Source organism: Trichechus manatus, unplaced genomic scaffold (assembly GCF_000243295.1).
Source record: "Trichechus manatus latirostris isolate Lorelei unplaced genomic scaffold, TriManLat1.0 scaffold00147, whole genome shotgun sequence".
Lineage (NCBI taxonomy): Eukaryota > Metazoa > Chordata > Mammalia > Sirenia > Trichechidae > Trichechus > Trichechus manatus.
Window position 1 is genome coordinate 295,401 of NW_004444083.1, and position 27,323 is coordinate 322,723.

General features: G+C 42.3%; 2 protein-coding genes across 21 annotated transcripts in view; one reads left to right on the forward strand and one right to left on the reverse strand.

Annotated features, from left to right (window-relative positions):
- The window catches only part of FBXO36 (F-box protein 36), a 96,859-nt gene extending 70,208 nt beyond the window's left edge, over window positions 1–26,651 (reverse strand). Inside the window, exon 1 of the mRNA XM_004385812.2 lies at window positions 26,546–26,651. Within this exon, the coding sequence (XP_004385869.1) occupies window positions 26,546–26,641 (96 nt within the window). The 5' untranslated portion in view covers window positions 26,642–26,651. The remainder of the gene's footprint in view (window positions 1–26,545) is intronic.
- A 366-nt stretch (window positions 26,652–27,017) lies between these two features.
- Window positions 27,018–27,323, forward strand: part of TRIP12 (thyroid hormone receptor interactor 12) — a 142,420-nt gene continuing 142,114 nt past the window's right edge. For 11 of the 20 annotated variants that reach the window (XM_023740083.1, XM_023740076.1, XM_023740078.1 and 8 more), the window contains exon 1: window positions 27,144–27,272. The gene's annotated coding sequence lies outside the window, so the exon portion shown is untranslated. Of the gene's footprint in view, window positions 27,273–27,323 lie in introns of all 20 variants that reach the window. The other 9 variants (XM_023740066.1, XM_023740071.1, XM_023740072.1 and 6 more) reach the window with 3 other exon arrangements.

Consider the following 27,323-nt stretch of genomic DNA (forward strand, 5'->3'; position numbering starts at 1 on the left):
ATGCCACCACACTGGCTCTGTTGATTTCCCAGCAAACCTGCCCAGGATTGATCTTTACTCCAATCCTAGAGAAGAATGGTTTTCTGTAGTTCTACTCTTGGTTCTGGCAGAGTAGGGCGCTGCTTTAACAGATACCTAAAATGTGGAAACACTGATAGAGGCTGGAAGAGTTTTAAAGTGCTTAATAGTAAAAGCCTAGATTGCCTTGAAAAGGTTGTTGGTGGAATTATGGACATCAAAGTCAACTTTTATGAGGCCTCAGAAGGAAGACAGGAGAGCTGTTACACTGAAGATTGCACAGACGGCAAGAAGCAGCAGCAGAGAACTGGTAGTGGCAGAGAAGTGGCAGCAGCAGAGGACCGAAGCAGCAGAGGACCAGCAGCCGCAGAACCAGGAGACCAGCACGAGACGGCGCTGGAGCCGACCCACAGAGCGAGAGAGCTGAGTGCCTTTGGCAGGAGGTTTCCTGGCGGAGTTGGGTGCCTACGGGCACTTATCAGTGGAGCTAGGCTTGCTGACCCATGGAGCAAGAGAGCTGAGTGCCTTCTGGCCGAAGTTTACTCGTGGAGTGGGGTGCTTCCAGGTGGAGCTGAAGAGCTAAAGGGCTTTGGAATGCTTGCACCAACAGGGCAGATGAGGGTGGTGAGGCCTGAGGGACCAAGAGGCCAAGGAACCAGGAAGCAGAAGCTGATGAGACAAGAACACAGGAAGCAGAGCTGCCTCATTCTCAAAGGGTAGGTCCACAACCCCTGGGGTCTCAAAGAGTGGAGCCATGGCCACTGGGGCTTCAGAGGGTGAGGCTACGGCCTTCTAGGTTTCAAAGAGTAAGATCTTCACCAACTCAGTTCTGGAGTGTGGCGCTGCGGTTCATGAGTGCTAGTGGGATAGGGTCGGATTGGCTGCCCAAAGCTGAGGGGGTGGAGCTACCATGCGTAACGGGCAGAAGAACAGGCCCTGCTGGGGCTGAGGGGGTAGGGTCTCCACTCAGGTGGACTAGGAGAATGGAGCCCCCCAAAGCCAAAGGAGGAGAGCTGCCATTCCAGTGGGCCTGGAAGGCGGGGATGAAGCCCAGGGCTGAGGGATTCCATTCAGAATCTGGATAGCGTGGCCCATACCCAGAGCCTGGAGGGCAGGGCCATTGCCTAAATGGTCTCAGAGAACAGAGGATTATTTTCAAGCCTTGAGAGCTAATGCAATGTGTTCTGCTGACTTGCTTGGTGCCTGTTATCCCTTCTTTCCCTCCAATTTCTCCCATTTGTAATGGAAATGTCTGCCTTGTGCCTGTTCCGCCACTGTACTTTGGAAGCAGATAACTGGTATTCTAGATTTCACAGATGAAGAGGAATTTTTGGATTTTCGACTTGGAGTGAAATTAAGACTTTCGTTATGATATAATGGGGTGAATGTGTTTTACACGTGGCAAGGACATGAATTTTGGGCAGCCAAAAGGTGGAATGTTACTGATTGAATTGTGTCCCCAAAAAATGTGTGTCAAGTTGACTAGGCCATGATTCCTAGTATTGTTTGACTGTTTACCATTTTGTTATCTGATGTGATTTTCCTATGTGTTGTAAATCCTACTTCTATGATGTTAATGAGGTGGGATTAGAGGCAATTATGTTAATGAGGCAGGACTCAATCTACAAGATTAGGTTGTATCTTGAGTCAATCTCTTTTGAAACATAAAAGAGAGAAGTGAGCAGAGAAACAGGGGGACCTTATATGACCCAGCAAGAAGTGCCAGGAGAAGAGCGCATCCTTTGGACCCGGGGTCCCTATGCTGAGAAGCTCCTAGACCAGGGGAAGATTGATGACAAGGACATTCCCCAAGAACAGATAGAGAGAGAAAGCCCTCCCCTGGATCTTGTACCCTGAATTTGGACTTCCAGCCTCCTAAACTGTGAGAGAATAGTTTTCTTTGTTAAAGCCATCTACTTGTGGTATTTCCATCACAGCAGCACTAGATAACCAAGACAGCCTCTCTTCATCTCACTATGTAAAGTCTACAGTCCTGCTGGGCGATCTCCTCTATTGCGAAAACTTCTTCTTTGGCTTCCTACCATTTATATGCTGGTGATTCACCATTCATATCTCCAGCCCAGATCTCTTAGCCTAATGAACATCTCCACCTGGATAGGCTACCTTAATATGTTTAAAACAGAATTCAATCTCCTCCTCCGAGCCTCCTTCTCCTGGGCTCCCATGTCAGTGAATGACATTATCAGGGGTTGGCAAACTCTGGCCAGTAGGTCAAATACACCCACGGCCTGAACTAGGAATGGTTTCTATGTTTTTAAAGGGTTGTAAAAATAACAAAACAAAAACAAAGAAGAATATACAATAGGAGACTACATGTGGCCTTTAAAACCTAAAATATTTATTATCTGGTCTTTCACAGAAAAAATTTTCCAACCTTTGGGCATTACCATTTGCCAAAGAACCTGAAAATCCGTAATAACATTAATTAATTAGCTTATTAATTAACTGGCTGCTAACCACAAGGCTGGCAGTTCGAATCCACCAGCCGCTCCTTGGAAAACCTATGGGGCAGTTCTGCTCTGTTGTATAGGGTTGCTATGAATTGGAATTGACTTGATGGCAGTGGGTTATTAATTAACAGTAACAGCAAATGTTGAGTTTACTCTGTTCAGTCACTGGGTGTTCCACATATGTACTTAACTTCATCACATATCATATCAACCTATAACTGTAAGAACTGACTACACTTCCAAGAACGCTGACTAACTAGAGAAGGAAGACTCAGGCACCATTTGATCGCGGTTCAGTTACGTCACTAGGAATATGGGAGATGAACTGAATGGCTGATACTTTTATTGAGCTGAGTCTCATGATAACCACTGGACCGAAGATGCTAGAATGTAGAGACAGGTGTCTTTCCATCTCTGCATGTCCAGCATCTGCCATAAAAGTGAGCTGTATGAATGAATAAAGAAAACTTCATTCACGTATTAGGTCTACATCTTACAATTGAGGAAAGTGAGACTCAGAGAGCAAGTTTCACTGGCCAAGGTCATACAGCTAACATGATTCTCATTTAGGTCTGTGTGACACCAAAGCTCATGTTACTTCAATTAGACCATGTCTCCTTCCTCTGGTTTTGTCGTTGTCCTATCTATTGGCTTCTTCCTCTCAGCATTAAAAAAAAAATCATTGCTGTCCAATTGATTCTGACTCAAAGCAACCCTACATGACAGAGCAGAACTGCCCCATAGGGTTTCCTAGGCTGTAATCTTTATGGAAGCAGACTGCCACATCTTTCTCCCTCGGAGTGGCTGGTGGGTTTGAACAGCTGACATTTTGGTTAGCAGCTGAGCGCTTAACCACCGTGCCACCAGGGCTCCTTCCTCTCAGCCTTAAACATGCTCAAATCCCTCCTGTCCTAACAACAACATCCTTTGACCATGCTTTCACTACAGCTTGCACCTTCTCTTATCTTTCCCTTTACAAACAAGTTTCTTGGAAAAATTGTCATCTTGCTTGTATTTAGTTCCTCACTTTTCATTCACACTCATCACTGAACGCAAATGTTATCAAGATCCTTCCAACTTCCAGGCCCGTCCTTCTGTTACTAGACTTCTCTGTACCCTTTGCCACCTTTCCTGGGTTCTGTCTCTTTCCAGAGTTCCATAACATCGTTCCCTAAGAATTCTTTTTCTTTACTGTCTTCCTGGATTTGCAAAGGACAGTGTCTCCCTTGGCCTGGAATCCCTTCTTCACATCACTGTAGGGCCATCTATGGCGCAGACCCCACCCAAGCTCTGGGGTTTCTACAGGAGAGCTTTATTTTTGTATGTAGCCCACTGAACCATTGCCATTTGTTTATCTTTTTGTGACCAGTGCTAGTGTGAGCAGCACTCCAAGGCAATCTCCAAGTCCTGGTCATTGTTTTCCCCTGCAGTCTAGTACGGTACAGGCCACAGAGTTTAAATCAGTGTTTGTTGAATGAATTATTGAATAAATCAATTCCTTGACTTATCCAGCAGCAAACGGCCAGCACATGGCAGAAATCAAATCAGAGATTTTTCCACTACACTGTACTGTGGAAAATGACAATAAAGAAGAATACATCCCACATACAATAATACAATAACATGTGGGATATAAACTATATAAACCTGTATTTTGGAAGATACAGTGCATACATGGACATATTTACATTACAAACTTATATTTGTAATCTTATGTATGTACATAATATTTATATTTGTAATTTTACTTAACAGATTTTACAGCAGACAAGAGGCTAAGGCAAGGGGCTAAAAAAAAAAAAATGCCGTCTGCTGCCTTTTTTCTTTTCTGAAATGCTGAGTGAGTGGCTTTTGTTGGTGGGTCAGGTGCTGGGAATATTAATGTAAAAGTGAAGAACGGATTCCGATGCAGTGTTATTTACATGGACAAAACAGACAAATAAATTAAAACTCCTCAAAAGGGCTAAAAACTTTGCAGATTGGGATTCAGGTTTTTCCAGTCAAACCGGCAGGCGATCCTCCTCTGTCCCCTCCCCCCAAACAAAAAAGTAGGGAGGGAGGGGGGAGGTATTATTATAGAATTTTAAAACTGGGCAATATTGGGGTAACAGGACTATAAGTAAACAGTCTATAAGTAGCCTTACATCTTCAGGGTGCTCTACAATTTTATTTCTATTTAACTACTATGAGTTGCATAAATTCATCTTAGTTCTTTGTAAAGAAATTAAGCCTTTTGTAACAAAAAGTAAAATAAAATAAAGCATGAAAGTAATATATGACAGAGGCCAGGGTGGGGAGATAAACTGCAGAGAGCTGCCTTGGGGCAGGAGCTCAACTTTAAAAACTCAAAACTTCTATGACAGTAAAGAGTTCTTTTAATGAAAAAGAATTCATCATGGTATACTGTGTATAAATAAATACCTGGCCAGATGTACTAATAATTACAATGGACATAGAGATATATTTATAAAGAAAAAAAGAAAAAGCTAAGAGTCTTAAACGACACACGATCACTCTGAACCATGAATGTATTTCCTCTCCCTGCCCCCTAACCCCAGAGATCTATAAAGAGTAAAATGAAAGAACTGAAATATGGCAGCCATATGGTTGCCATCTAAGTTCCAATTATCTTATCAGTATAAAATTAAAAAATCTGTCAATGAGGATGTCCCCACCTACTGTGGGCTCCCATAAAAAGGTAAGTCAGTTTTCATGGAGTATGTTTTCATTTATTTGACTTCCAGCAACAATGGCCACAGACCTTCCTCAGCAATGAGCTGGCGACACTCCTCACATTACTTTCTTAATTATATTGTTTTTTTTCCCCCTTAAATTTTATTTATTTTGTTGTTATTGAGAATACACACAGCAAAACATACCCCAATTCAACATGTTCTTTATGTACAATTTAGTGACATTGATTACATTCTTTGAGTTGTGTAACCATTGCTATCTTCCTTTTCTGCGTTGTCACTCTCTCATTAACATAAACGCACTGCCCACTAAGGTTCCTATTTAATTTTTCGAGTTGCTGTTGTCAATGCTGTTTTTTAAAAAGAACATTTAAAACAATTGAACAGGAAATTTTTGTTAACAATGATAAAACTGATAGTAAATAGTTCAAATAATAAAAAGCATGGGAAGAAACATAAAGAAAACCCCAAATCATCTAAAGTCATATTTCCAGGTACTAAACAGTCTTCTTAAGACACATCCTTCAAACATTTTTCAGAATTTCTATAGATTTATAGATTGATGTGTGTGTCTATGTATACATGTATATGTTGTTTTTGTTGGGTGCCATCCAGTCGATTCCGACTCATAGTGACTCCATCTGAGAGTAGAACTTTCCCACAGGGTTTCCTTGGCTGTTATCTTTATGGAAGCAGATCACCAGGTCTTTCTCCTGTGAAGCAACTGGATGGGTTTCAACTGCCAACCCTTTTGGCTAGCAGCCAAGCACTTAACTGTATATATACGTGTGTGCGTGTATATATACACATTGCAGTGGTTAAGTGCTTGGCTGCTAACCAAAAGGTCGGCTGTTTGAACCCACCCAGCAGCTCCAAGGGAGAAAGATGTGGCAGTCTGCTTCCATAAAGATTACAGCCTAGGAAACTCCATGGGGCAGTTCTACTCCGTCCTATGGGCTCCCTATGAGCTGGAATTGGGACTCGACGGCAATGGGATGTGTGTATATATATATACATACATACACATATATATACAGCTACAGTTTTACATGAATGGAATAATACTGAATATGTTCATTTGTAACCTCTTCTTTTGTTCCATATACTACACATCTATCCATGTGATGTCTACATATAACATCACCATTTTCCGTGGCTGACAGTGTTCCTTTATACTGAAATATAATTTGCTCAATCAATTCCCTACTGAAGGGATAATTTCTTCCCCTACCCCTCCTTTTTTTTTTTTTTGTGGCTGTTATAAACAATGCTGTGATGAATATTACAAACAATGATGTATGTATCATTTCAAATTTGTATAATTCTCTCATTCGAGTAAATTCCCTGAAGTGGGATGCCAGAGTAAAAAATGTGTACCCTTTACTCTTGACTTAATTTGGCTAAACTGCCTTTGGGTAGCATATCAGTCAAGATAAGGTTCAGCTCAATGTAACAGACCACCCGACAGGGTGGGTTCACAAGACAGAAGTTCATTTCTCCCTTATGTAAAAGAGGAGACAGTCCATGGCCCAGGGGGCCAGCGTCTTCCATTTTGTTACTCCATCATCTTCAGAACTTGGCAGCTTCTGCATGGTACAAAATGGCTGCTCAAGTGTGAGTCATCGAAGCTGCACCCCAGCCAGCAGCAAGGAGGAGGGGACAAAAAGGGTCCAACTCCCAAGGCCTCTTCTGTGAAACTATGCTCACCATTTCTGCTTACATCCAATTGGCCAGAATTTGATCATGTGGCTACACGGAGCTGCAGGAGAGGCTGAGAAATGTGGTCTTTTTTCTAGGATGCCCATATGTTCAGCTAAACATCAGGTAATCTTTTACTAAGGAAAAGGAAAAATGAATACTGGGGACAGTGAACAGCTTCTGCCACAGGAAGGACGTGCCAATTTATACTCCTGTCAACGTTACATGAGAGGAGCCATATCTCCATACCTTTATCAACACTGTTTGATCAGACTTTACCCACTACAAATGCATTTTGTTACTTATAAGGAGAAGGAGCCCTGGTGGTGCAATAGCTAAGTGCTTGGCTACTAACTGAAAGGTCGGCGGTTCGAACCCACCTAGCGGCTCCACGAGAGAAAGACCTGGCAATCTACTCCTGTAAAGATTACAACCTAGACAACACTATGGGCAGTTCTACTCTGTCACACGGGGTTGCCATGATTTAGAACTGACTCCACGGCACATAACAACACTTTTAAGGAAAACCATTTAACCCATCCTCAAATAACGTGTACAGCTTATGACACTAGTATCAGTGATGTACACCTTCTCTCCCAAAAGTAAAAAGAAGATGCAAATGCGAGGAGGCAAGAGATCCTCTGCCTCCTACTTCTGCTTAAATGGTGAAGTCTTGTCCTCAGCTGACTTTTCTCCTCCCTCTGGGTAATCCCATCCATACAGCTTTAAGTGCTGCTGATTCAAAATCTGTTTTTTCAGTCCTGATCTCCAGAGCCCAACTAAATCTACTAAATCTCCAGCTACTTACTCCGCACACCCTCCCATGGGTGACCCACAAGCACCTAACTGACCAGTTGCCATCGAGTCGATTCAGACTCATGTCGACCCCACGTGTGTCAGAGTAGAACTGTGCTCCATCGAGTTTTCAGTGGTTGATTTTTCGGAAGTAGATTGCCAGGCCTTTCTTTGGAGGTGCTTGTCGGTGAACTTGAACTTCCAACCTTATAGTTAGCAGCTGAGCATGTTAACCACTTGCACCACATAGGGACTCGAGAAGCATCTTAAACTCAGTATATTAAAAACAAAATAAGAAAATGAACTCATCATGTTCCCTTATAAAACTGCCTATTCTGCTTCCTACATTCCTTATTTTGGTGGCACTCATTGAGTCATTCTAGACTCTTACCTCTCTGTCATCACAGAATGTCCACTCTGTGACCAAATTCTATTAAGTTCACTTCCTCAACATCTCAACACTCTTTCATCTCTATACTGCTCCTGAGACAACAACAAGAATCTCATCAGAGGGCTCCCTGCCTCCACGCTCGAGCTGATCCAGGCTACTCGCAGCACTGCAAGTCAAAGGCCTCTTACCCAGATGAGTCCTGTCTACCAGTTCTTCAGCACCATCTCACACCAGGCCCAATTGTGCCCACATTTCAACGTATCACTTGTAGCTCCACAACTAGAGTATCACAGCTCAGTGACTGTGAGAAAACAATCCCTACTGTCATGGATTGAATGGTGTCCCCCCAAAATATGTGTCAACTTGGCTAGGCCAGGATTCCCAGTATTGTGTGGCTATCCACCATTTTGTGACCTGATGTGGTTTTCCTATGTGTTGTAAATCCTACCTCTAGGATGTAAATGAGGCAGGATTAGCCGCAGTTATGTTAATGAGGCAGGACTCAATCTACAAGATTAGGTTGTGTCTTAAGCCAATCCCTTTTGAGATAGAAAAACGAGAAGCGAGCAGAGAGACAGGAGGATGTAATAACAGCAAGAAAGCAGTGCTGGGAGCAGAACGTGTTCTTTGGACCTGGGGTTCCTGCATGGAAAAGCTCCTAGACCAAGGGAAGATTGATGACAAGGACCTTGCTCCATAGCCAACAGAGAGAGAAAGCCTTCCCCTACGGCTGAAGCCCTGAATTTGGACTTCTGACCTAATAGACTGTGAGAGAATAACCTTCTGTTTGTTGAAGCCATCTGCTTGTGGTATTTCTGTTACAGCAGCATTAGATAAGTAAGACACCCACCTACCTAGAATTGTTTCTGCTCTCCACTTCTTTCCCTGGAAAATATGTATTCATTTTTTAAGATTCAGACCCTATAGCCACGTCTTGCATAAACCCTTCCTGGTCTAACTTCTTACCACATGGGCCACTTCCTTGCTTTGGCCATTTTTGTGCTCTGTGCTTGCTTTTAAAATATTACAGTGAATAGGACTAATATTCATAAATACTTATTGAATTCACACCCTATGCCCGGCATCGTGCTAAGAGCTGGGTTCATGACCATGTGTAAGCTGAACATAGACCTTGGGCTCATGGAGCCTCAAGCCTATACAGCTTACATTGTTGTTGTTAGTTGCCATTGAGTCAGCTCTGACTTACAGTGACCCCAGGCACAACAGAACAAAACGTTGCCCAGTCCTGCACCATCTTCACAATCTTTGGTACGCTCAAATCCATTGTTGCGGCTACTGTGTATCTGAGTGTCTTCCAACCTACAGGGCTCATCTTCTAGCACTATATCAGACAATACTCTGTTGTGATTCATAGGGTTTTCACTGGCTAATTTTCACAAGTATGACACTTTGCCATACTGTGGTGTCTTGTGTGTTGCTATGATGGCGGAACCTATACCACCAGTATTTCATAGTAGAGAGGTTTCAGCAGAGCTTCCAGACTAAGACAGACTAGGAAGAAAAGCCTGGCAATCTACAGCTTACATTGGTCAAGACTAAATTCCATTCATCACCTCTTACTTGCAAGAAGAGAAATTCATTCTCCCCCATCAGTCTCAATGAGGACGCTAAGTAACTGTTGTTGCTGATCACGTCAAGAGGTCTTTTCTTCATCATCTTGTCGCTTATTTAAATGCTTAATTTATTTTTGCTTTTATGACTTCATGTTGTTGGCTGCCACCACCCAGGGTCATTTGGATATTTAAGATGGAAAAAGTCTGGGGTAACCTTTACTTGACCTTTTATTTCCCAAGCTCACTTCTCAAACTCATCCCTGAAAAAGGCCCAGTTAAGGGGTTTCCTGGAGGAGATGAGGGGGAGACCTGAGAAGAGGGTGGAAAACTAAGCAAAGCCTGGGCAAAGGGTGTTCCAGGTAGAGGGGTAGCAAAAGCAAAGGCTGAAGGACAGAGGCAACATTGGGTGAGTTCCAGAGACAACATTCATGTGGGGATGGGACTCCTGTGAATAAGGATTCACAGGCTCAGTTCACAGCATACCTCAGACACAACAGAACAATGAGCCTTGGCCTCGTCTGCCAGGCGCACATCGTCTCACAGAAGTGTAGTTCTAAGGCCTCAGTCACCATCCTCTGCTTGTTCTCTTCCTCCTAGGGCTGTAATGCAAAATTCCCACTCCTGTTTTACTTCCCTATCCTCTTCCTAATTCTTGGTTTTCTTTTTTACTATCTGTCTTGGTTATCTAGTGCTGCTGTAACAGAAATACTGCAAGTGGATGCCTTTAACAAACAAAAATTTATTCTTTCACAGTCTAAGAGGCCAGATGTCCAAATTCAGGATGGCAGCTCCAGGGGAAGGCTTTCTCTCTCTGTCAGCTCTGAGGGAAGGTCCTTGTCATCAATCTTCCCCGGTCGAGGAGTTTCTCAACACAGGGACCCTGGGTCTAAATGACGTGCTGTTCTCCTAGCTCTTGTTTTTTGGTGGTATGAGGTTCCCAGAGGTTGTGGGCATACTCTTTGAGACTGAGGCAGCTCTGCTTCCTGTGTTCCTTGTCTCTTCAGCTTCAGTTTCCTGGTTCCTTGGCCTCTCAACCCTTTGGGCTTCTGAGCCTGCATCTGCCCTGTTGAGGTGAGTGTTCCAAAGCTCTGTAGCTCCACCGATCCGTGCCTGGAGGCACGCCACTCCGCCAGTAAACTTCGGCCAGAAGGCACTCAGCTGTCTTGCTCCACAGGCTGGCAAGCCTAGCTCCACCGATAAGTGCCCAGAGGCACCCCACTTCCGATACCAAATGTTTTAGGCTAGGTTCTCTACAGAAGTAAAACTAGTAAAGAGTATAAATATATACACACAGATTTATATAAAGGAAATGGCTCGTGCTTCATGTGGTTGTAGAGGCTGGAATGTCCCAAGTCCCTGGGTCAGGATAGAGGCTTCTCCCGATTCACATAGCTGCCAGGGCTGGCAAACCCAAGATCGGCAGGTCAGAGAGCAGGATTTTTGCTCGCTCTGGATCCTGCAACTGGCTCATGTTCATCTGACCTCAAGTTCTCAGGACTTGAGCTAGCAGCTTACCTGCAATCTTGCCTGCTGATCTTGGGATTCGTCGATCTTCACAGCCTGTGAGCAAGAGCCCTGCTGTCTGACCTGCCGATCATGGGTTCGCCAGCCCCTGTGGCTATGCGAATCAGGAGATGCCTCTATCCTGACCCACAGACTTGGGACAGTCTAGCCTCACAACCACATGAGCCACTTCCTTGATATAAATCTCTCTCTAAATATATTTATAGGCTTTACTGGTTTTGCTTCTCTAGAGAACCCAGCTTAAGACACTATCTATTCCCAAAAGGAATAGTTTAGAACTGAAAAACCTTAAGGATAGAGAAGATATGCAGAAGAAAATCCACATGTATAATGGAATTTTGCACAGAAAGAAATACAGATTGGGGAGAAACTTCTGATTTAGAGCAGAGTGCTAGAAAGACAAGGACCCCTGGTGGCACAGTGGTTAAGCACTCAGCTGCTAACTGAAAGGTCGGCAGTTCAAACCCACCAGCTGCTCCACAGGACAAAGATATGGAAGTCTGCTTCCGTAAAGATGTACAGCCTTGGAAACGCTATGGTGCAGTTCTACTCTGTTCTATAGGGTCACTGAGTTGGAATTGACTCGATGGCAATGGGTGTTTTTCTTGGTTAGAGTGCACTTCCAGACAGATCAAAAAGGCCTGAGTGTATCATTCTGGACTGCTGATCTCAAGAGGCAGAAACTCAATCTCAAGCAGTTTATGTAAGAGAGTCATCGTCTTGGGTTACATAACTTGGAAAGACAGTGGTTACTACGATGAGGATTTGTCTATTGTGTTTTCATGTATTCATCAAATGTTCTTAGTTACACTTTTAATAAAGTAGTAGTCTTGCTGTTACCAACCTCCTTCCAAAAAAGAAAAAAAGGTTAAAAAAATCTGTATTCAAAAACAATATTTAGGAATAATTTTTTATTTCACTTATTTTAAAAGATTAATCACAGACTATATAAGATTTTCTAATTGGGAAAAGTAAATTTAATAAAGTAGACACATTGCAAAAGCATTACAAATGTGGCCAGCTCCCTCTTCATTCCTCCAGAAAATGTTAAGTGGAGTTTTTGTAAACACCAAGATGGCTGTCGCCTTTAAAGAAGGGAGAACCTGTGGTAACTGCGGGAAGTACTGAAGGAGGAAAAGAGCAACGGAGGAGATGGATGCACCTCAGCCACTGAGAAAGAATTCAGCGTAAAAGGGCACGTATGCGTAAATAAGTTTTTCCCAGCGAATACCAATCTGTTTCTCTTAAAAAAAAAAAAGAAAAAAAAAAAGCCAGAATAGCCCTTTTAATACAGTTTTAGAGACAAAAAAGACTCATCTTGGAACTAAAGTTGTTTACCAGAATAAAAATTTAAGATAGGGAAGGAAACCGCGTCAATAATTTGCATATATTATCTCACATAATCCTTAAAACATTATTATGAGGTAGGAAAGTATTATCTCCATTTTGTTGGATAAGAAAATGAGGCCATTTCAAGAGTCTGACTGCGTATCTCCCTTCGTCCATTCTCACAGTACCCACCCTTCCTCCCTATCCATCTTATGTCCTCCACAGTAATAGCTCTATCCTGCAATTTCAATTGTGTCTTTTTCCTGTGCAAAAATCCTTGATGTATTCCTATTACCTAGAATAGTGGTTTTCAGATTTGAGATTTTTTTGTAGCAGAACAATCTTATTAAGGGAAACTCTGTACAGATTTTATCTATAATTTATGTATACCTATTGAATAAAAGGGTATTTTATTAAGGTAGACTTTTTAGTAATTTCAAATTAGTAATATTTACTTATGAAATCAATGAGAACAGAGAAGCTACTTTGATAAAAACATATCTTTGAAATTAGGCAGTGGTATATATAAAATCAATATTAGTTTTACTCAGCACTAGTAGTCCATTAATTTCTACATTACAAAATAATATAAAGAAAACCCTGATTCTCACAGATAATCAGAAATCTGTCCTTCATGTTACATCCAGAGAGATCCTTTAAAAACACAGATCTGATCACCACCTTCCATCAACTCTAAAATGCCACCAACTAAAAGTTGCATCATTATTTTATGCATAGCTATGAAACAAAAGGAGCCCTGGTGGCGCAGTGGTTAAGAGCTTGGCTCTTTAACCAAAAAGCTGGCAGTTCAAATCCACCAGCTGCTCCTTGGAAACCCTATGAGGCAGTTCTACTCTGTCCTACAAGGTCACTACAAGTCGGAATCAACTTGACGGCAATGGGTTTTGATTTTTTTTGGTTAAGAAAGAAAAATCTCTGCTAATTAAACTTTGATTTCAGAGATATTAAAATGTAAAAAAAGTGTGTCCTGCAATCAATAGGATACAGTACTTCAGCCACTTCATACCGTTAAAAACAGATGGTTTCTCCTACACTTACTATCAGGACAAAAGCTCCAGATCATGTTCTAAGAAGCCTGCTTGGCCTGGCCCTCTGCCTGGCCACTCTGCTCTGTGCTTCAGCCACCCTGGCCTTCTTTCTGTTCGGTCTTCCAGGTCTCGGGTCAAGCTTCATTTCCTCTGGAGACCAGGCTACATCTTCCCACAACATATACCTGATTGCACTCACCATGATGGCATTTTATTTTTAGCATATATGTTCATTTGATTAATATCTATCTCGTCCATTAGACTGTAAGCTCCATGAGGGCAAAACCCAAAAACCCATTGCTGTCAAGTCAATTCCGACTCATAGCGACCCTACAGGATAGAGTAGAACTGCCCCATAGGGTTTCCAAGGAGCAGCTGGTGATTCGAACTGCCGATCATTTTGGTTAGTAGCCATGGTTCTTAACCACTGCACCACCAGGGCTCCCCATGAGGGCAGGAACCATGTATTTTTGCTTCCAATTGTATATTCCATGCTTGGCACGGAATCTGGTAGCACTAGGTGCAAAGATACGCAAACATTTGTTGCATAACGGAGTGAAATCAACTCTTAAATAATTCACCTCACTGATTTTAGGATACTCTTCAATTAAAAGGTGCCCTGGTGGTTAAGAGCTTGGCTGCTAGCCGAAAGGTTGCCAGTTTGAATTTGCCTGCTGCTTCCTGGAAACGCTATGGGGCAGTTTTACTCTCCTATCAGGTCGCTATGAGTTGGAATTGACTCGATGGCAGTAGGTTTGGGTTTGTTTTTTTTTTTCTTTCAATTAAAAAGATCAAGAAGTAGAGTAGCAGGGGCGGGGATCTGGGGACCATGGTTTTGGGGGACATCTAGGTCAACTGGCATAACAAAGTTTATTAAGAAAATTTTTTGCATTACACTTTGGTGAGTGGCGTCTGGGGTGTTAAAAGCTAGCGAGTGGCCATCTAAGATGCATCAATTGGTCCCAACCCACCTGGAGTAAAGGAGAATGAAGAACACCAAAGACATAAGGAAAATATTAGCCCAAGAGACAAAAGGCCCACATAAACCTGAGACTCCATCAGTCTGAGACCAGAACTAGACGGTGTCCGGCTACCACCAATGACCACCCCGACAGGGAATACAACAGAGAGTCCCTCACGGAGCAGGAGAAAAGTATGATGCAAAACTCTAATTAACGTAAAAAGACCAGACTTAATGGTCTGAGACTAGAGGAACCCCAGAAGACATGGCCCGCAGACTCTCTGTTAACACAGAACTAAAACCATTCCCGAAGCCAACTCTTCAAAGATGAGACTGGACTATAAACCATAAAATACAACTCCTGAAGAGTGTCCTTTTTAGTTCAAGTAGATACATGAGACTAAATGGGCAGTTCCTGTCTGGAGGTGGAATGAGAAGGCAGAAAGGGACAGGAGGAGAGGGGGAGCGTGCTGTCACATTATAGGGATTCCAACTAGGGTCACATAACAATATGTGTATAAATTTCAGTATGAGAAATTAACTTGAGTTGTCAACTTTCACCTAAAGCACAATTACAAAAAAAAAAAGATCAAGAAGATCCACAAATGTGAGAGCAGTAAGACATTTCAGAGTTGAATCATTAACAGTATCTCATCAACTGTTGCCTCCTTAGCACAAATACCAAATTCAGACAAAAGGTACTGAAAACTGCCATGTGCTAAAACTCTACCTTGGTATTATCATCACAAGGCGGTCAGCGTGTTTTTTTTGAACTGTCAACATGCCAAGATTTTATGCTGAGCTGGTGTGTCTGAGCCTCGTTTAATTTTTAGTCTTACTCCGCTCCAATTATGCTCGCCTTGTATAGGCACGAGGAGCTCTGCTGGCGCAGTAGTTAAGCGCTCAGCTGCTAACTGAAAGGTCGGCAGTTTGAACCCACCAGCCCTTCCATGGGAGAAAGATGTAGCGGTCTACTTCTGTAAAGATTATATACCCTTGGAAACTCTATGGGGCAGCTCTACTCTGTCCGATAGGGTTGCTGTGAATTGGAATCTACTTGATGGCAATCAGTTTTGGGTTGTATAGGCATGAATCCAAAGAGAGTTACTTGGTCAGAGTTAACCTTCCCAATCAATGACATATTTTTAAGTTCTTCTATACTCACAGCTTCCCTCTGTGGCCTGCACCTAAACATGGTATCTAAATTCTTCTGGAAGCGCAAGTTAAGGCATTGAAACATGGTATATAACACATTTGAGAATGTAGGTATTTCTTTTGTATTACTATTTTTTAATTGGTTAAAAATATTTCTAAAGTGATGTTTGAATAACGTGTTTGTGGAATCTCAAAAGCACATTTATTTGCAAAATCAATAGTAATCTGAAAACCACTGTCTGGCTAAATCAAGTCTTAATTCCTGGTTTAACAGGAACTTCACCATGCACTCCCTGGCTATTCTTGGGTGGCCCCTGGCCCCCAACTTTATATCCTGCAATACACATTACTTATCATTCTCCCCAGAACATGCTCTGTGCTCAGGCATCTTACTTAGCTTTTTCCTCTGCCCGGAGTAACGCCCCCCACCGCTTCTTGGTCTTCCATCTCACTCACATCTACTTCTGTGAAGTCTTCCCAGATCGCTCCAATGCTCTCATCATGCTTGCCTCATACCCCTGATGCATAAATCATCTTGCTGTAGTCTGTATTTTGTCTGTCTTCTCACTAGACTGCAAACCCCCTGAGGGAAGGAGCTTTATCCGTCTTTCGGAAGCATGGGTTGGGACGTGGTATGCGGCAAGCACTTAATCAGGACCTTGCCTTCACAGCCCTCCCAATCCTGGAAGTTCTCCATATTGCCAGCAGAAAAATTTGTATCTCATCATTTTAAATTGCATTTTCTTGATCACTAGGGAGGTTGAGCATCTTTCCAAATGCACATTAGTCATGTGTATTTCTTCAGTTAATTGTTCTTATGCTTTGTCTACTTTTCTAGGACGCTATTTTATTAATCTGTAGGGGTAATAATCTCGGCATGCTGAGTATATTAACCCTTTGTCTGCTAAATATGTGCCCAAAATTTCTTTCCAGTCATTTTATTTTGTTTTAGGTATCACTCACTAAACGAACTTTCTTTTAAATGTACTTCATCTACCATTCTTTTCCTTCATTGCTTTCAGATTTGGAGTCTTGCTCAGGTGGGCCTTCCCTAGCTCCAGATTAAAAATATATTCTTATTTTCTTCAGATACTTTTACTGTGTGAGTTTGTGTATGTAACACTTAGGTCTTCAATCCATATAAAATTTTTGTCCATAATAGATAACCTATCATCACAGTAACTACTGAATGCTCCTTCATTTCCCTGCTGATCTGAAATGCCAGCTGGGCATTTTTAGATGGGGCTCAAAGGATAGGGAAGAATTTAGATGTGGGGAGACCGACAGGAAGTGATATAGGTGATTGGGACCAAGTACACAGTGACGACAATGGGAAAGTGATGGATGTTACTTAAGGAATTGAGTCCATGGGTGGTGCAAATGGTTAGTGCACTTGGCTGCTAACCAGTAAGTTGGACATTCAAGTCCACCCAGAGGTGCCTTAGAAGAAAGGCCTGGCAATCTGCTTCCAAAAAAAATTAGCCATTGAAAACCCTATGGAGCACAGTTTTGTTCTGACACATATTGGGCCGCCATGAGTCGGAATCCACTTGCTGGCAACTGGTTTGGTTTTGGGTTATTTAAGGAGTGGCGAGTGTGGCAGTGAAGCCCACATCCACCGCAAGAAGTCCCAAAGCCAGGAAACTGCTGCTTTACAATGATCTGCAGAAAGATTCGGAGAAAAACAGCAAACTTAAATTTTAATATATCCCTCTAAAATCTTTTTTTTTTTTTTAAAGTAAAATAATTGTGAGATGACTAAAGAGTCCCTACAGTCATTTTCATGGAAGAGATGAAGTTTGATGGATTTGGTATTTGAAGATGACAATGCACTGCAATACTTCATGAACATCTCTTCAGTACCGCTGCTAAGTACCAGGCACACCACTGGGTGTTTTCCAAACGGTGTTCCACAGAATCCTGGTTCCTGAAGAAGCCGAGAGAAAGGGGCTCCGTGATCACATGGCCTTTTGAAAAGCCCCATGCTGCAATTTCCTCTCAGAGATGCCCAGTGCACAGGAGGATTTTAAAGGTCTGAGACATTTCAGAGAAAAGAAACCAATGCAATTTTGTTGAACTCAAGATCTTCCAATCTCATTTGATCCGGAAACCTCTCTGGGAAACACTGGCCTGGTAAATTTAAAAAAAACTACAAACAAAATAATCCACATGTGTGGAGAGCTTTTTACACACATTTGGTTCTCATCACATCTGTGAAGCAGTCAAGGGTTGAATTATTCATTTTACAGATGAGTTTACAGATGGAACCTCAGGGAGGCGAAGACTTGCGCCAAGTCCTACAGATAATAATACAATCTTGGAAGCAAACCCAATTTTTCTAAAAACACCAAACCAAACAAAAAATCCAGTGCTTCTGCTACTTTCATGTAAAACAGCATTTTAGAGACGGGGTAAATCTTAGCGATCTCTTAGACTAGTACTCTTAATATGACGATGAGGCAACTGGACCCAGGCAAACTCAGTGCCCGGCCCAGGTTAAGGCTTGCAAACTAGCAAGAGCAATCAAAGGATCCATGACTCAGTGTCTCCCAGTTAAGTGCTCTACTGCCCCATATAATTATGAAGCAAATCTGTCAACACAGGTTGAGACCAAATTAACTCCCTAGATTGCGGAAGCGTTCATAGTCGGTGAATGAATGATTTCCCTGGTCAACGATGAAACTGAAGCAATGCCAGGTTGCTGCATAATTCTGAAACGGGGATTTAACTGCCACTTGATGACTGGGTTCTAATGTGGTAAAGCCGTGAATATTGTCATTTTTAAGAGTGTGACCACCTCATTTGTATTATTTCATCTCTCTCCCTCTGTGAAAGTTTATTTATGTGCGAACTTGGCTAGGCTATGTTACCCAGTTGTATGGCCAAACACTAGTCTAGATGTTGCTGTGGAAGAATTCTGTAGAAGTGATTAACATTTACTCAGTTGACTTTAGCAGATTACCCTTGATAAGAGGAGCCCCAGTGGTGCAGCGGTTAAGCAGTTGGCTGCTAACCCAAGGTTTGGTGGTTCGAACCCACCAGCCGCTCTGCGGGAGAAAGATGTGGCAGTCTGTTTCCGTAAAGATTTACAGCCTTGGAAACCCTATGAAGCAGTTCTACTACATCCTATAGGGTTGCTATGGGTCTGAATCGACTGGCCTGCAACAGCTTTGGTTTTTTCGGGTTTACCCTTGATAATGTGGGCAGGCCTCATTCAGTCAGTTGATGGTCTTAAGAGTAAAAACTGAGGATTCTGAAAGAAGAAGGAATTCTGCCTCAAGAATGTAACATGGAAATCCTGCCTGAATTTCCAGCCTGCAGGCTTGCTGTATGGATTTTAGACTGCTAGTGCCCTAAATCCCATGAGCCAATTCCTTAAACTAAATCAATCTCTCTTTGCCTCTCTATATATGTATACAGGTAGTCCCCAACTTACTATGGGGTTCTGTACCAACGACTCCATCGTAAGTTGGTTGTGACATAAGCTGAACACCTTTTTTTACTCTTCATTATTATTGCCTTTTATTATCAGTACAGGTAGTCCTCAACTTATGACATATTCTAGTTATCATGAACTGTGCTTATGACCATCTGTGTTTTTTTGGTACAACTTATTGTTAGTAATATGTACTACATACAATGTTGCAGCGTGTAATTTGCTCATGTTATCGTTCTCAGATGTTCACTCGCAGATGTTCAATGTCATGATTTATAAAGATACTGGTAATAAAATAATAACAATGAAAACTAAAAAAAAAGAGGTGTTCAACTTACTTCAGAACCAACTTATAATGGAGTCGTGGGAACAGAAACTTGCTGTAAGTTGGCACTACCTGTATCTTTATAAATCCAATCTTCGTCTTTGGGGGTTAGAAACATTACATATAAACATCTGTGAGTGAACATCTGGGAATGATAACATCAGCAAACTACTCGCTGAAACGTTGTATGTAGTACATATTACAGATGATGAGATGTTAAAAAAAAAAAAAAGAAAGACGGTCATAAGTGCGGTTTGTTGTAACTTGAACGCATCGTAAACTAGGGACCACCTGTACATACATATCTATGTATAGATATATAGATACCCTATTGGTTCTGTTTCTCTGGAGAACCTGACTGATATACTCTCCCAGAGTGCTAAAAATCAAAGAGAATTTAAACTTGCTGACTAAAAACGATCTCACATTCTTCCATTGGGCATATCCTGAAGTGTGACAGGGCTGAGAATCATTTTTCTGAAGTGTGTCAGACCTGAGGAACAGGAGAGTGATGCAGAAGCATAAACACCTGGCCTAACCTGTAGGGCAGGGAAGGGTATGTTTACCACATTTGCTCCTGTCAGAAAGAGCAGGTGAAGAGGTAAATGCCTGCAGGGGGGAATACCAAAACATACCTTGACAAGTGCCTCGAGCAGAGTCAAGCTGAAAGTTCTAAGATGCAGTGAGAGAGGGCAAAGCTTATCTTTGGAGGGCAGAGGAAGGATGAAGGACTTTGAGAGACAGACAAAAGGGCAGCTGAAAAGAAAAGGGTGAATCAAGACGTAAACAATGAGGAAGAGGAAAATAACTGAACACAAGTATATTAACTTTTGGACTTTAAAAGGAGCAGAAGTCATCCTTTCTGTGTAGAAACGTTTGGGCTGTGGCTGGTTGCCCACGCGCATACCAGGCACTGTGTCTAGAGATGCACTCAGGGCCACAGTTGGGCAATGTTCTATTAGAGACACAGGAAGTGTAAAAGAAGGAAAGGAGGAATATGTTTCCTCTGCTTTATCTTCTCTGCATATGTGTCTTTTGGGGAGCTCCTGTGGAAGGCAGGGCCGGAGCAGAGCATGATTTAGGGGTTCCTGAGTCTCCTGGCAGAGTCCTTGGGAGATGCAAATGGTTAACACACTCGGCTACTAACTGAAAGGTTGGAAGTTCAAGTCCCCCCGCATGTACCTTGGAAGAAAAGCCTGGCTGTCTATTTCTGAAAGATAAGCCACTGAAAAACCCATGGAGCACAGTTCTACTCTGACACACATGTGGTCACCATGAGTTGGAATCAACTTGACGGCAACCAGTGGCAATGGTGATATTTCCTAATACCAAGTTGACTACACCCTATTCAACTCTCAAAATACGCCATCTGATGTTTTTGTAATCTGATTTCAATTTACTTGAGAAACTACATTCTTTACACTTTATTGGGGGCCAAATAAATCTAGCCAGTGGACTGTCTTTGTCTTATTTTGTTCTCCACATCTTTTTTTCTTAGTTCATTAGTTTTATCTCACTCCCAACAGGGCAAAATGGAACAATCCTTTAGCTTCTCAAAACTTAATTATCACCTGTATTTTTTTTTTTTTTTTAAAGGGAGGTTGGGAGTTTCCAGACACTAGAAAAACAACTAGTTGGCATTGAATCAACTCCGAAGCATGGCGACCCCATGTGTGTCACAGTAGAAGTGCGCTCCATAGGGTTTTCAATGGCTGATTTTTGGAAATAGAGCATCAGGCCTTTCTTGCGAGGTGCCTCTGGGTGGACTCAAACTTCCGACCTTGTGGTTAGCAACTGAGCACGTTAACTGTTTGCACCACCCAGGGACTCCTTTCTAGACGCTAAAGCCTTCTTAAAATTCCACAAGTAACCATTAATCCACATGGATTCCCTCTAAATTTGTAGAATTACTTTTCTCCCATATAAACAGCAGATTCTTTGGTGACACAGCCATTAATAATACACCACCACTGAAAGCAGGAAGTGGCTCAAAGGAGTCACTGGTGAGATAGGTGGAAACCTATGTGTGGAACAGGGCAATGTCTTATAAGAAGAGTTATCCCACTAACATTTTCATTTCAAATCTTCATTGCTTTTCTCTGATTATAAAAAGAACTGCTCATTGCAGAAACAATCAGTTCTTTCAGGAATATGCAATGCAGAAAGTGAAAGCAATCCCTAAGAACTAATCATTCCAGCTTTTCCTCTTATATTTATTTTAAAAACTTTTATTTAAAACAAGTTTTTTTTTTTTAATGGAATCATGCTATACATAACCAGCAACTTGCTTTTCTTCACTTAAATTTCTATTTGATCTATTGAGTAAATAGAGATCCACCACATTGCTTTTAAAAGGTTACATAGTATTCTATGATATGGGTGTATCACAGTTTAGCCAAATTTCCACTAACAGATGCTTTTATACCTGTTTTACTTCGTTGCACATTCTTGCTTGTATATGCTTGTGCACAGGTGAAAGTATTTTCGGAGTATAAAATCCTGGAAATGGACCTGCTTTAAGATTAAAGGGTGCATGTATTTACATTTTTATTAGACTGTGCTAGATTTTCAATCTTTAAACTTGTGCTATAATTTGAATCAGTCCTGGTACAATTCTTTGTTGTTAAGTCTCTCAAACAACCACCCACCAGATAAAGTCTCATTTCCTTAGCTCCTTCTTCAGAAGCTACTGAGGTGACAGTTTCATATCACAGGCTGGTACAGGACCTCGTACAATGTCACTCTATAGCACTTCAAAAATATTTGCCATCTTTTTTTGGGGGGTGGTGGTGAGCTTTTGATTTTTGGTTGTTTTCCAGGGACACTAGCTTTAGATATCTTCATTTTGGAGTTTTGAGTAGAAGTTAGTAAGACAAAGTAAGACTGATCTATCATCCAACTTTTCTTTCTTCTTTCATCTACTGGAATGGCTGTAACATGTGGATGCTCTTGGGACATGCACCTGTGGTATTAGCTTCAAGCAACATATTAATTTTAAAAAAAACCAAACCCATTCCTGTCGAGTTGATTCTGACGCATAGTGACCCTACAGGATAGAGCAGAACTGCCCCATAGGGTTTCCAAGGAGCGGCTGGTGGATTTGAACTGCTGACCTATTTTGGTTTGCAGCCGTAGCTCTTAACCACTGGGCCATCAGGGCTCCGTTAATTTTATATGTCAAACTTAGATTTTTAATTAAACACCTTTTTTTCAAGAATTTTTGACACATTTAAGAGATACTGCAAACACCAAAATTTTATATTTTTAGTAATTTTGTAGGATTATTGACTGTTTTCACTTTGTTTTAAGAAGTATGATGCTAACGTAATTCTTCACTTTCATATCTGCCAACTCTGGTCTACTTAGCATATGGCTGCTCTGAAGGTTTTGACGTTTCTAGCACTTTGCCAGTATTTGTCTCATACTAAACATGTCACCAGTTCTGGCCACCTTTAACAACACTTCCATTTTGAGGGGACAAAGAACGCAGAATTTCAAGGGTAAGATACTGTACCCTCCTGGACTACCTGTTCTAAAGTGATGTTTGCTTTCTCTGGACTCACAGATTTTAAAGCGTCTGTACTATTCATCAACTTGACAAGTCTTCCCTTAGACTTAAAAAGTTCAAACAAAAATTAGACCATATAAGTGTTCATACACATCAAATTACTAACTATATTCTCCCACCAGATTATAATGCACCATAAAAGAAGGGACTTTGGTTTGCCGATTTTTCCCTAGAATCTACAACAGCACCTGGCACATAAAAACAAAAAAACCCAAAGCCACTGCTGTTGAGTTGATTCCAACTCATACAGACCCTACCGGACAGAGCAGAACAGCCGAATAGGGTTTCAAAGGCTGTAATCTTTAGGAAAGCAAACTGCCATATCTTTCTCCCACAGAAGGGTTGGTGGGTTCAAACTGCCCACCTTTCGGTTAGCAGCCAAGCGCTTTAACCACTTGAGCCACCAGGGCTCCTCAGGCACATAAAAGGTGCTTAAAAAAATTTGTGAAATGATTTTATGAATTATTTGGGGGAATCATCTTATATTTTGCATCCTACAACAAATGTCAAGTTGTTAATTAAAATTAAGGAAAGGCTTTTCATTTAAGAACACAATTTAAGACTTTCTCAGAAGTTTTGTATGAAATATTCCTGGCCTAAATAATATTCAAGATTCTTTCCAGCCCTAACACTGTATGAATCAACCAGTTTTCAAAGAACGAGAATTCAACGTAAGAAAAAATAGACACTACTAAAACTAGATTGAGAATAATTGACTCTTTCATCTGGAAAGCATTGCAATGATTTTTCTAAGCCTACAGATCATCATTATAATGATCAGATTTGAGAATTAATCTGTAATGACCCCAAGCTATATTCTGAAAGATTCTTTTATGAAAAAAACAAAAATCCATGGCATCAAGTTGTTAATTTGGAATGCCTCTAACCCACGGCCTTTGCCATCAATTCTGACTCATGGTGACCCTATAGGACAGAGTAGAACTGCCCCATAGGGCTTCTCAGCTGTATCTTTAAGGAAGCAAACTGCCACATCTTTCTCCACCAGAGCGGTTGGTGGGTTCTACCTGCCGACCCGCCGACGTTTCGGTTAGCAGCCAAGTGTCTAACCACTGTGCCACCAGGGCACCTTGGAATGCCTCTAGAAGCATAAACATATATATATACACACACACCCCCACACACACATATTTTTAGAGTTAACGCATATGCAAGAAGGCAAAGGAAATACTTACGTATGACATTCATATTCTGGACAATGCCAATGAAGCAAGATACTAATGTGAGAGATGTCTGCCCTCAAATTCTTATCAAATGTGCAGTTATTTGGTTTTAAAGCCAATAGAAATACAGTAAAAAGGGGGAAAAAGAAAATAACAAAGGGAATTTGCAGAAAGAAGAGTCCATCTAAATTTGGGGCCTATTTTGAATAATATACAACATTGTTGGGAATAAAAGCAGAAGGAAAGTGACAGAAAAAAAAAAAGCTGCAAGAAACAATTTTAGAAAGTCACTCCAGAAAAAGTCCATCTTATGAAACACATTTGAACTCTACTCTTTTAGTACTTACTTATGTCAGGCTACCTCTTACTGGATGTTTGGTTTCCTGTGCTGAGACTTAGAAAAATTATCCTGTGGTTAGAAAATAGTATATTCTCAAGACAGTTGACTGACAAGAGTATTTTTTGACTTAAAAAACAACAAATTTTACTTTAAAAAGAGGGTGAATTAATCAGATTTGAGATGAACTCTTCCTTGTAGAATTGTAATGGGTATGTTCACTGTGCTTAAAAAAGAAAACTGGATCAGATCTTGAAAATGATTTTATATACAAGCAATCGACAAAATAGAGCCTGAAATAAAGGAGAGTTTTTGATCTGGAAAGAAAGGAAGGAAGAAAAAGGAATGAAGAAGGAAGGCAGGAAAGAAGGGAGGGAGGGACGGAGGGGATGGTGGAGGGGGGAAGAGAGGTAGGGAGGGAGAAAGGAGGGATACTGGAAGGGGAAAAGACTTTATAAAATGGAGTAGTTAGAGAAAAGCAAGCGCCAAGTCAGACATGTGAGCAAAGTCTGAAGAACACCAAGAACAGAAGCATTCTTCAAGAAACCAAATGCCAGATGCGATCCTGTATTTAATTTACTAAAAAGAAAAGGTAAACAGGTATTCCACTTGTTGAGACTTACAACATTAGAGTTAGCACACTTGTAATTTCAGACCCTCAATAAAAATAAAATGCTCAAAAGAAAAAACGTAAAGACAAATTATGTAAAAGGTGGTAAAGTAAACATTAGAATTTTCTAACTTGAGGTGGATGAAAATAAATATAAAATGAAGTAGGATTCAAAGATTTAAGTTTTCGATCACTCATGTTAGAAGGTGAAGAATTATATTAACATCATATGCCTTAAAACAAATGGAAAAGAGTCAATAAACCTACAAGATATACTGAAAATTTGAATCTCATTATTTATGAAATCTCTTAATTAAATGCATAAAAATTCTTGAAAAAGGTAATTAAAAATTTAGGTTTGACAAGCCGATATAACACGGATAATATTGTGACTTCTTGGGTTTAGAAAATAAAATACATATTTCCATTTAAAAGGATAATTTTAAAGCTATTAAAAAATTCATTCTCTTCCTATTTTAAGGACTTGACGAAAAATTGATGGAATATTCAATATCCACACTAAAATAAATATATACAAAGTTCAAAATTTCATTTTATGGGAATATCATTTATTAAATTGCAAGGTGCACGAATATGTCAGAGATAGGTGTAAGCTCCGCCAGGAATAAGAAACGTGTCCTGAGTGGAGGCCCAGGTCGATCGAGTACTTCATCATTTCATGTCCACAATAAATCACCAAAAAAGCCTACCTCCAATAGCTAGTCATAAAAACAGGCCGATGGTTACTTTACTCCACCGATAACATAATCCTCGGCCTTACTGTGGTGGAGCAGATGTCATTGTGGGTGGGGCTGACGCGCAGAGCAGCTGAAATATTTTTGGACCACCCCCCGCACATTTTCAATGGGACAAAAGGGGCTCCGAAAAGGTAAGGAGAAAGCTCGCAGCCGTCCGTTTCTACTAGAAATAAGGAAGTTTTGATGTGGGCGTGGTAGTCGTAAATACTACAACAAGATTTTAAAATTCCCCACGTTTCAGTCCTACCCTGGAAAAGAGGTCGTTGCTTTCTCCCCTCCCCTGTCGGCTCCTCCTCGGGACACTTGGCTGAGTCTTTCTTTCCCTCCTTCCCACGCTGAAGTGAGGCTGCACGCAAGCCGGGGACGCCTGTTTTTCTCCTCGCGCGGAGGGAACTCTGCGGGTAGGAACCCGGGATGACGGAAAGGGAGCGGGCGGCGTGGAGGGGAGGCAAGCAAGGCTAGCCGGGGACGAGTCGGGCTAGGGGAGGGAAGGAACACGCGGGCCGCCGGACCACGGAGGCCGAGGTGACGAGGGAAATCTCCTGGCTCAGAGCTGGGACAGGGCGCTTCCGGCGGGCCAAGCTCGCTCTCGGCCTAGTGGGGCTCGCGTTCCCGATCCCAACCCGAGGGGCAGGGGGTGAGGAGAGAGGGTGAACCGCGGCTCGCACTTGCCTGGCACCGGGTGACCAATAACTGGTAATAGTCTTTGCTCGGAGCCGGGCCTTGTCCTACAGTTTCGAACAGAGTCTCCGGCAGCCACGACGCCATCTTGGGACGCCACCGCCGTCGCTAAGACAACCAGGAAGGGGCGGGACTTGCTTGGGGTCATGGGGCCAAAGCCCTAGTTGAAATCGAGCCCCGCTTTTGAGCTCTCGGGGGAGGTGGAGGTTTCTAACTTGGGGTAATCGTCCCCTCTCCCAAGGGTCTCAGGAAACCTTGATCCCGGAAATTTCCACTTCTAGGCCCCGGGTGACCCGAAGGGGAATTAGTTCCTGCTACCACGGAGGGGAGGGGGTGACCCCGGCGGAGGGATACCAAACGAAGCCTCACAGCCCCCTTCCTGGTCCCTTGAAGGGATAGGGAGGAGATCGGAGGCCGCTGGGGAAGTCGCACCGGCCGGTGGGGGAGGGAGGGGCGATGTGATGGGCCGCGATTAGGTAGCACGGCTTGTCCCACAGACGCGCCCGTCGGCGAAGGGCAAAGTAGTTCCCGGGAGTGTCGTAGCTGGCGGGGAGGGAGGTGGCGCGGGCGGAGGCGCACGCCGGCCGGTGCTGCGGCTCAGCTGATAATTGAAGGGACCGAGGAGCTGCTGCCGCCGCCGCCGGGGGGGGTGGGGGGAGCGAGTGGAAGTTACTGTCGCGCCACCGAGTCCGCACCGGAGACTTTGGGGTCTAACTAGGTAATTGGGGCGCAGTTCCGAGCGGCGGGGGCCAAGCTGGGGGAGGGGGCC